At 37.8% G+C, this 11,060-nt stretch overlaps 2 protein-coding genes across 4 annotated transcripts; one reads left to right on the plus strand and one right to left on the minus strand.

Annotated features, from left to right (window-relative positions):
• Positions 1-2,696: 2,696 nt before the first annotated feature.
• On the minus strand, positions 2,697-4,557 carry LOC105694152 (charged multivesicular body protein 2a). 2 transcript variants are annotated; one of them, XM_012414550.3, is made up of 5 exons: positions 4,406-4,557; positions 3,912-4,097; positions 3,674-3,849; positions 3,431-3,565; positions 2,697-3,317 (listed from the first exon to the last, which is right to left on the minus strand). In XM_012414550.3, the coding sequence occupies exons 2-5, from the start codon at positions 4,077-4,079 to the stop codon at positions 3,074-3,076; spliced, it is 723 nt and encodes a 240-aa protein (XP_012269973.1). In that variant the 5' UTR covers positions 4,080-4,097; positions 4,406-4,557; the 3' UTR covers positions 2,697-3,073. The 2 variants fall into 2 exon arrangements, with proteins under 2 accessions (XP_012269973.1, XP_012269975.1); XM_012414552.3 differs by lacking the exon at positions 4,406-4,557 and adding an exon at positions 4,250-4,391.
• Positions 4,558-5,114: 557 nt separating this feature from the next.
• Positions 5,115-10,994, plus strand: LOC105694148 (fatty acid hydroxylase domain-containing protein 2). 2 transcript variants are annotated; one of them, XM_012414538.3, is made up of 7 exons: positions 5,115-5,256; positions 5,649-6,129; positions 7,836-7,968; positions 8,255-8,358; positions 8,447-8,774; positions 8,850-9,122; positions 9,203-10,994. In XM_012414538.3, the coding sequence occupies exons 2-7, from the start codon at positions 6,045-6,047 to the stop codon at positions 9,360-9,362; spliced, it is 1,083 nt and encodes a 360-aa protein (XP_012269961.1). In that variant the 5' UTR covers positions 5,115-5,256; positions 5,649-6,044; the 3' UTR covers positions 9,363-10,994. The 2 variants fall into 2 exon arrangements, with proteins under 2 accessions (XP_012269961.1, XP_012269963.1); XM_012414540.3 differs by lacking the exon at positions 5,649-6,129 and having other exon boundaries at positions 5,119-5,256.
• Positions 10,995-11,060: the final 66 nt, after the last annotated feature.

The raw sequence follows: 11,060 nt of genomic DNA on the forward strand, positions 1-11,060 counted from the left end.
TTTGTGATAGAAAAGAATTCGGCTTCTTCTGAAAAGAAATCATTTACTTACCGGTGTCCTGAAGTACCGGAACCGATATACTTCTATCTGGAAACTTACCTTGTTGTTTTTTTTCTAATAATCACGATAGTCATCATTACGTTAATACGAAAATCTAACCATGGGATAAAAACTGACTTTTTGATTCATCCCAAAAACTTTTAAGACCCCAGCCTTTGATTTTTATCATTTTTCGGCCGAACATAAAGTATTTTCAAAATCGATTGTAGAACCCTTTCTAAATAATATGTGACCTCGAGAACACAAATCCTTTGAGTAAATCAAGCTAAAAATGGATCCTTCCGAGAGATCTTCATTTTTTCACCTTTAAGAGGGATAAATTGGCGATATCTCGGTCAATTTCATAGATAGATCAATGTAGCTTTCAGATTCGGTTTTCTGAGGTCAAAATACGTAATATAAGTGCACTACGATCCATTTTTAAAATACTTCATTTTCGGCACGAAAATCGATTTTTTTTTGGCTTTTGCAAGGGTAATCTCACGTATAATCAGTTCAAGAATCCAAATCTGAAAGCCAAAATCATTCACTCATGCAATCGATCAAGTAATCAATTATTCGCTGTTGGGAGCAGAAAAATTATAAGACATATCGATTGGTTTCAGTCGTAGACCCACTTTGACTCGTCGCAATCCATGCATGGGTCGAAATATTCGAATTTCTCGGTCTACGAGGGAGCCCGAGCTTTGCTGGAGTCAGGTAGTCAAAGCAGCGTAGCGCTTTGTTGTGAGACGTCACCTTAGGGGCTGAGCAGAGGTCACACCCCACAACAAACCCCGCGCCCGTGGCTACCTGACTCCAGCTAAACTCAGGCTCTCTCGTAGACCGAGAAATTCGAATATTTCGACACATGCATGGATTGCGATAAATCAAAGTGGGTCTACAACTAAAATCAATCGATATGTCTTATAATTTTTCTGCTCCCAACAGCGAATAATTGATGATTACTTGATCGATTGCATAAGTAGATGATTTTGGATTTCAGATTGGGATTCCTGAGTTGATTATATGTAAGATTACTCTCGAAGAACCGAAAAAAAAATTCGATTTTTGAGCAAAAAATAAATCATTGTTTTGATTGGGTTTAATATGCTTTTCTCACGTATTTCGACCTCAGGAATCCGAATCTCGAAGAAAAAATGATCTATCTCTAAAATTGACTGAGTTATCGCCAATTTTCAGCTTTTTGGGGTCAAAAATTAAAAATTCATTTTTTAGTCTATCTTAATGTAATTTGAGCTCAGGAATCCGAATCCGAAAGAAAAATTGACCTATCTGCAAAAATGACCAAGTTATCCCCATTTTTTCGCATTTTTTACCATAAAAATGGGAATATCTCGAAGAAAAAAAATCGTAGCTCAATTTGGACAACGGATTCGTGTTCCTGAGGTCAAAATACGTAAGAAAAGTGCCATACGATCAATTTTTAAAAATAAAAATTTTTGGTCAAAATTTGAAAAAATCGTAAGGGGTACCCCTTGGAAAAATCTCAAATTTCGGCCAAAATTTTTTATTTTTTAAAAATGATCGTATGGCACTTTTCTTACGTATTTTGACCTCAGGAACACGAATCCGTTGTCCAAATTGAGCTACGATTTTTTCCCTTCGAGATATCCTCAAATTTATGCAAAAAAATGCGAAAAAATTGGGATAACTCGGTCATTTTTGAAGATAGATCAATTTTTCTTCCGGATTCGGATTCCTGAGCTCAAATTACATTAGGATAGACTAAAAGATGAATTTTTTATTTTTGACCCCCAAAAGCTGAAAATTGGCGATAACTCGGTCAATTTTAGAGATGGATCATTTTTTCTTTCAGATTCGTATTCCTGAGGTCAAAATACGTAAGAAAAGCATATTAAACCCAATTAAAATAATGATTTATTTTTTGCTCAAAAATCGATTTTTTCTTCGGTTCTTTAAGAGTAATCTCCGGTATATACAGCTCAGGAATCCAAATCTGAAAGCAAAAATCATCTACTCATGCAATCGATCGAGTAATCATCAATTATTTGCTGTTGGGAGCAGAATAATTATAAGACATATCGAGTGGTTTCAGTCGTAGACTCACTTTGTTTTTATTGCAATCCATCTATGGGTCGAAATATTCGAATTTCTTGTTTTACGAGGGAGCCCAAGCTCAGCTGGAATCAGGTAGCCACGGGCGCGCGGTTTGTTGTGGGGCGTCACCTCTGCTCAGCCCCGAAGGTGACGTCTCACAACAAAGCGCTACGCTGCTGGCTACCTGATTCCAGCAAAGCTCGGGCTCCCCGACTCAACTTCAATTTTAACTCAAAAAAAGAGCATGTTATTTTTTTCGACCCCAAAGTGTTCCAAGCGAGAATTGGCGATAACTCGGTCATTTCAATAGATACATCAATTCAGCTTGTGGACTCGAATTCCTGGGTTTGCAATACATAAAAATACCCGATAAAAAAAGGTGAAAGAATGTTGATTTCTGCAGTATCTTAATGTATCTTTTTGTAGTTTGATATCAGAAACACTAATCCGTCAACTAAGTTACGCTAGAAATAAATTCCATCCTTATGTTTGCGTGGAGGCTGCTCATTATTTCTTCAGGGTGAACAAAAAGGAGACTTGTTCTACACTTATACGAGCTTGAGAAAAGCACGGAATTAAAGATAATAAACATATTTAATATCAAATATTCGTAGACTTTGTCGTTACATTTAATGCTTCGTCTAACCAAACCAAGCACTAAAATTTTTGGTCAATATAACAATAAGAATGTAGGTGGAAATTTTTTCTAAGACTATTCCAATTAGTAATAGTATTTGGAGATTACCAGAATTTCAAAAAATTGTAACACGGTCAAGCTTTGCTTATCACTAATTCTTATCGTAACGAGTTCCTCATTCTCAAAATTCCCTAATTTGCGCACGGCTATATAACTTGTTCATAGGTTTTAACTAGCTCTTGATGTATTACAATATGTAAAGCGACTTATGTACACTGTTCATATTTATATTCAATAACCACACAATTATACATTTTATTCGCGGCGCAAGTTTTCTAGCCTTGCTTGTAAATCTGCATCAGCATCATTGACGTTACCCGCTCCATCAGACCCACCTCCACCACCGGCGCCGCCAGTACCAGCAGCGGCACCAGCAGCTGTGGCAACAGGCTGTTTACTCCCTGCAACGCTGAGGGATCCCGATGCTTGTGGTAGGCCAGAAAGTTGGTCTGTTAATTGTAGGCCAAGCTCATCCAATACTTGAGAGACAACCGCGTCACTGAGCAATCAATTAAAACATCAGTTACATGTTACGTAATATTTCTCATTCTAGCATTTAATATGAAATGAATACCGGTGATATAACCACGAATAATCGCAAAATTAGTTTACCTTTCTTCTTCGTCACCTTCATCTTCCATGGCATCGTCGATGGCATCGTTCATAATTTCTTCCTTCATGTCCATTATTTCAGACTGTTTTTCAAATTCTTGCAATATCTTTTGGATTTGTGGTAGATTCAACTGCCTACGAATGAAAAGAAACAAATATTGCGACACATTAGCTACTGAAAATTGCTTTGGTAAGCTTGAACAAAAATAGATAACATAAGCCAAATAGGTGAACACAACTCACTTATTCATACTCTGCATTGCCTTAGTAACACCCTTCATGGCTTGTGCCATGGTATTCTGAGAGCGCAACGTTTGTATTTTTAAAGAAACTGCTTGGATGTTTGCCTTCATAAGCATAAATTTCTTGACGTAACGTCTCGTTCTGACAAGATCTTTGGCCATTATTTTGACAGCTTCCTGCAAATTGTTGAAATGTCTTTGTTCAACTAGCCCAGTGAATTATGTTGATAAATAATCACCATTTGTCCATCTTTTGCTAGTTTCTTAATATCAGCTATGATTTTCTTCTCTTGCTGCTCCATTCGAATTTTTTCTCTATCCAAATCTCGCATCGCTTTATTCAGTGCCCTCTGGTTCTTCCGAAGCATCTCCTCCGGGGTAACACGTTTTCCAAACAGCCACTCCATACTTGTCGTTGTTCAGGGCTGTAAAATATTCTATTATAATATAATAGTCTGAAATATTTTAGTACGACTGAATCTATGTAGCGAGGTATCAGGCCATTGGTGATGTTAGACCTAAGTCAGAACTTAATATTGTCAGTGACTCATTCTGTTTTGTATTCGTTCTATATTACCAATTTCATTCAGCCTCGCCCATATTGTTATAACAATGTATCGATCCAAGAACCAGGTACTATTAATGGAAACCCTTTTTTACCGTGAAAATAATATAAAATATCTTTTGCGCTCATTGTGGCCGTAAATGTTTATGATAAAAATTTGTGACTTACACCTTTGCGTGAAATGCTTCGAGCTGAATTGATAGCGTTTTCTTACGTCAAGCGAACTCAGCTGATGAGCCAGGACCTGTCACCATCTCGCGGACAAGCTGAGTAAAGAACGACGAATGTGACGTTTCATCCAACGAGCCGAAACTCGGCGAGTGAGTACAGCTCTCCTCAATATTTACGACCGAAATATAACTGTCAGTGAAAATCAAATGAGGATTTTTACTTAAGTATATCTTATATATCCTTGGAAATACAATAATCAAATGACTCACGTCACCAGTTTGGGAGTCGGTACTACAAAAGATTCGGGGTATGAAAATTAAAATCTACGTTACCAAGGGAGAAGGGTGCTGCACGAACGTTGCACATTACTCCCTCCCATTCTTCATTAGGCGCGACAAGGTCGGAAAAATCTGACGTTTGGTTATTAGGGGATCGTTTTTGCGTCCCGCGTCGAGTGTCAATTTGTATTCCTAACGTCAGATTGACCCGCGGGTAAAAAGCTACTTTGAAGAATTACTGTAGATATTGTGAAGTTCGTGTATGAGAAAAAATATCGTGTTCTAATATCGCATAGACTAAGGGATAGACGCGGATACCGTCAGCGCGCTATATTCGCAGTGCCGTGTTCATTTAGCTGCTACGGCGCATTTTCCCAGTGCCGCAGACTATCCGTTGTACCTGCGTCAGCTATTGATGCATCAGGCAAATGTCAACCGCTGACTTCCTCACGACAGAAAACAAATAAGATAGTAAAGAAATAATTAAATAACAATATTCTAAACAATCAACAACTTGGATACACTGAGCCGAGTTCGTTCCCATTATGAACGTACAAATGCAGTACAGAGGTAAGAATATCATTCAGAATTATAAAACCGCGATTCTTGTCACTCCTTTGCCTTTATTCCCCATAATTAACGTATAATTGCACACAGCCACACGTTGCAAGCATTGCAGTGCATAATACCTCTCCCGCTTATCGCTGAACTCGTCATTTCGCACGTTTTTAATTTTATTAGAGTATGGAGTAATTACTTTATCGTGTAACGATTACTCTTTCTATCTTGACATACTTGGATGTACGTACGTACGTACGTGCATACCATCAATAATGTCAATGAAATAAGTTATTAAGTGAATTGAGGTATAATTGCATATTCGTCAATAATAAAAATATCTTTCCAAAAATGGCATTCCAGTGAAATGTGATATTTAAATTTGACTGACGGAACAATTTTAGAACGGCTGATATCCCCGTACAGCGACCAGTGAGGGTTCGAATATTTGCGCATATGATACACCTGTAGGTGGCTGCATTTTCCTACCACTACCGAAGTGTATACAATATGAGGATTCACGCAGAGGGAAAGTCAAACCCATCATTGAGAATAGTTCTCAATCCTCGAACGATGTGGGATAAGCGAAATCGAAACGGTAAAAGGAGAGGGAAGGTGGCGCGTCGCCGAAGAGATTTCCAATTGAATACTCATTGCACGATGTGAAACCGCGCGAGTTCCACTCGTTTGGTGTACAAATTTTGGCTTTTCTCTTCACACCAGTAAACAATTGTCCGAAGATTGTGAGAGAGATCAATAACAAACGATCCGCTTTCAGTGACGATTACTAGCATTTCGAAATGAATAATATGGAAAGTAAAAAAAGTTGGAAGAAATTTTCAAACAAGAGTCAGTGTACCTCCCCTAGACTAGGGAAAGAACAGCGTAAGTTAACTCACTGCTCTAATCCACCTTTACAATGGTCATTTTTTTGTCCTTGAAGATATTCCTCGTATAAGTTATTAATCTAACGACTTCGAAGAGGCTCTTCTGACGACCACTTGACATTAGATTACACTATATTAATGTCTAATATTCGGCAAACACGCAAAGTCTCGAGTGCAGCATCGATCGTTATATTATACCTATCAGCGATCAAAGTTCGTCGTATTGTGCCCGATTTGCACAATGAGGATGGTAATTGCAGGGCGGATGTCGAAACGATCGAACCGATTCTTCGACCGTTGTATAATTGGCAGAGAAGTTGTTCATCTACCGAAATATATATTAAAGTTGGAAATTATCGAAAATCTGTTAACGCCTCGACCGTTTGTTTCACATTCCGCGTACGCTGATTGATTTTCAACCACCCCGGTCACACCGCCACAACTGTCAGTTGCGCTGACGAGTTATGGAGTTTATTATTTTATTTGTCCGTATATAATTTTATTGACCCCTTCATCTCCGCATACGTCGTAGGTATATCAACAACGCCGATCGTGACACAACAAGTACCCAGATAACAAATACATGAAACTTTCTTTGTTTGACAATCTTTTCCTAAATTATTATCTCATAGCAAAGGATTATAGAATAACACGTTTCTTTTTGTTTTAATTCTCTTTTCCGATGATAAAGTTGCATCCAAAATAACTGTTCTCTATCCGTGTACATACCTATGTTTTTTTCCTACTTACACCCACACCTATCTGCTGAATAATGTAATTTGCGTGCTCTCAAGTTCGCACTGAGCTCTTGAGACTTAAAACGGGTGATTTCATTCTGGAGCTCTGAGTAAATAGACAAACCGGTTCTTCTGGCAATAGGTATATACACTTTTAATTGCGAACAACATACCTTACAAATATACCGATGCGTTTTAACTGATATTAATTCGTTTCGAGCTTTTACTTACCAGTGTGTAATGAACGGAAGACGTGCTAACTGAGTCATCGGACCGATTTCGAAGTATCGTTTCGAAGAAAATAATTCTCCTAGGAAGCTCAATTACTGCACAATTAACTCGTATTTAACGTCAGAGTTGCATCAATTTATTTTCTATGGGTGGTCAATTTTATGGATTCTACTTACAATTAGTCACGATATTTAAACATTTTTGCAAAGCTTTTACGCTTATTGGTTGGTAATATTTTCAATTTTGCAGCTTTATTTGTTCACGTATTCATTTTCAATCTTATACAGCACTGTTTTTTTTTTTTTTTTATCTTAGCTGCAGTTAACGCTCTTTATCATAAACAATCTAGAGCTGTTCAACGAACAATTTTACATCACTGCCCTGTAGTGTACATACGTACGTACATACATGTCCACTGCATGTATGGACGCGCAGGTATACGGATAAAAGTATGCGATTGTCATCGACATTGCCATCAGACAACGAGCTGCGGTAAGGTCGTACTGTTTGTGGTTTGGAAGTGCAATTATAAAATTGTTATTATCGCATAAACATAATAGCGCGATAGCGTAAATGGCAGAACATCGCGAGAGTAGCTCTTATTTTCAGCCGACGCAAAATTTCCTGCATGGAAGGTGTTGTATGTACGTCCAAATCCACACTGTTCTTAAACTACCAAGAGCCCTTTTCATATGTTATTTTTTGAAGTTATATATTTTGGAAATTCTTATTTCAGGAACTGCCTCTCCCGTCGGTGATGCCGGCAAGAACCAGACACCCCCGACACTTCTTTCAAGTTTAAGAAGCGTCCTATTCGTCATCGGAACTGTCCTAGTTGGGTTCGCAGCTGTATGCAACTCTCTCACGTGGTGAGGATCATAATATCAAAGCTACGCTAATGGATAATCAGTACGAAGTACGAGCTCCTCCTGTCCTATCGTTGAAAATTTTTAACCGCGATGCGCATCAACTCGTTCGCGCGAGTCTCCATCGTAGATTACTAAACAACGAACGTCTGTGACCACAAACTCCTGTACACATTTATTACGAAACGATCCAGATATAGATTCTAAATATTATAATCTCGAGTGAACAATGACAGATTCATTTTTATCTGATGAAATGAAATTTGAAATATACTTTTGTTTTCAACAGGCATTTACAGAGGTTTTGGGGGGCTTCGGGTGATTTCTGGCAGGCGAAATGGGAGAAAATTTTGGATACCATCGGAGAGGATCCAGTTCACTTGTGGGTCTATGGTAGGGAGATATTACCCGTTCTTGGAATAACGAATCCATTCGACCGAAGCTGCGTCGTGTGCGTATTTTTATCTGTTGCAATTTGCAGGGTCCATGGGCCTTACTTTGGTGGTGTACTGGATATTCGGTGGGATCTATACGCTCTTAGATTTGACTAATCGTCCAGCTGCTTTGCGCCGTTACAAAATACAACCGGGCACCAACGAGCCAGTAGATACTAGAGAGCTTTGCAAAGTCATAGCTCAAGTGTTATTCAACCAGATAGTGGTTGGTTTACCATTTGTATATTTAACTTTCAAGCTAACGGAATGGCGAGGATTTCCGCCCATGAGAGAATTGCCCACTTTTCATTGGGTATTAGCGGAAATTGCTATACACATTTTGTGCGAAGAAATTGGATTCTATTATTCACACAGGTAAAAATTACAACTTTCACACACATATATTTATCAACACGAGCATTCATTCTGTCGGCATAATTTTTGTTTCAGATTACTCCATAGCCGGTACTTGTACAAACATATTCATAAACAACATCATCAGTGGACAGCTCCCATAGCGGTCACGGCTCTGTACTGTCATCCACTCGAACATATCGGATCGAATCTGATTCCACCATTTCTTGGGGTCTTCATTGTCGGCTCACACGTCGCTACCGCTTGGCTATGGTTTTCATTAGCTATTTTATCCACTCTGAATGCACACTCTGGTTACCATTTACCATTCTTTCCATCGCCGGAAGCTCACGATTTTCATCACTTGAAGTAAAACCCCTATATTATATTCAGGAGAGAGAGCTTGCGCCGAAATTCGTTGGATAATCTGATAAAAACTTCTATTTTAGATTCAACCAGTGCTTTGGTGTTCTTGGAGTACTGGATCGCTTGCACGGCACTGATACCCAATTCCGTAACTCCAGAGCCTATGCTCGGCATATAATGATGCTTAGTCTGATTCCACCGCGAGAGGCCTTCCCTGATGAAGTCAAGTACAAATCCAAGTAAGTCATACGATGAGCTGTTTCATCTATGGCATTTTATGAAACAAAGCCCCGTCGAATGTTTTCTTAATTTATAAGATGCTGAAATACCCTGTTCAAAAATTTGTCAAAGTTTTATGACAGCTGAAACAAAGTAGCTCCGGTGTCTACATTAATGACAATCGCTTCATGTATCTGGAGTGCACGCAAATACGTTTTACCATCAGGAGAGTTCGTAAAATTTCGGATGATTTCTAGTTGGGTAATTTATTTTATGTATCAATGGCAATGGGCTATTATTATATCATTATTAGTACGATAATTTTACGTATTATGATTCAAAGAGGGGTGATGTGGAATATAGTATACTTCTAATAATCGGAACATATGTTTGTATAAGAGTGTGAAGCACATGTGATATACCTACATAGATACATATAAATATTTTTTACGTATACTTTGAGGACTTGGGGTCAAACTATACGTCGTAGCATTCAATATACATATACTTTAGAGACCGATCTCAGAGTATCTACGTGTTTAACGCATAGTTTGAGGACTGTTAGTTTTTTGGTACGGTTTTGGGGCCCTGAGTATATTTCTAAAAACTCACAACTAGGTGGTGGTCGTCTAGCAAAAAGATGCTTTTAGCCGAAATGTGATCGGCGCGATGCTCACCCCTAGTCAGCCATGGGGTAAAACAAGTTCGGCCAAGATCGTAACTAGGCGCCCAAATAGGAGGTGAACCGGAAACTATACATGCCGCTGAATTGATAGCATTTGCTATAAGTGTATTCATTTTTACCACGATTTAATAATAGATTATTAGTACGAAAGTATTTTTGGCGTCGGTGAATTTAGCCCAATAAGAGACAGGTACTATACCGAGGACACAAAATAGAGTAAAAGAAAACTTGAAATAATATGTTATTGCACAAGAACATGCTATTAACCAATGTCGCGACAAGTGTTGATCAGTTTTGTTTTTTATTACGGGTAATAAAAAATGAATACTTGCGTATAACTTTAATCAAATAAACAAAAAAAAAAAAAAGAAAATCATTTACAAAAATTTAGTGTGAATGAAATGTTCATCGTGACAAGCAATACGGAATTTGGACGTAATCCCTAAATAATCACGCTATGGTGTTATGCTTGAAAGATAATCATTGCTTATGTTGCCATTCAATCCGTATCGATGTTTCTTGGAAAGAAATGGAGAACCAATTTTTAAAAATTACAGTTGTGAAAACCAGATTTTTAAATTTCGCTCACAGTTCTGTTGTATAGTATTTAACTGTTATTACATTATTTGCTTTTGATAATAAACGAGAATTCATCACTGATAATGAATCATCAGAATTGATGAGCGGATGTTACACCCACTATTTTTATATTGATATGTTTTTCTTTGGAACACTGATCACAACCTAGTTTACAACATAAATCTATTGAATAAATAGTGATTAGATTTTTAACGAAATAAAAGATTTTCTTTGACCTGAAATAGGGGCAGAAACATTGCAGGGGTTTTTTGAATTTGATGGTTTGTTCAATTTAGCTACGGAAATTACAGTATAGAAATGATTGATATATCGGCGTCATTGTATTTATGTATCTATCTAAGAATATTAGTGAATAAAATCTTTGAAAGCTACACACACAGTATTCCCTTAACTCCATTTTTTTTTTTTGTTCACCTGAATCATGGTGCAAATAGATA

Source organism: Athalia rosae, chromosome 5 (assembly GCF_917208135.1).
Source record: "Athalia rosae chromosome 5, iyAthRosa1.1, whole genome shotgun sequence".
Lineage (NCBI taxonomy): Eukaryota > Metazoa > Arthropoda > Insecta > Hymenoptera > Athaliidae > Athalia > Athalia rosae.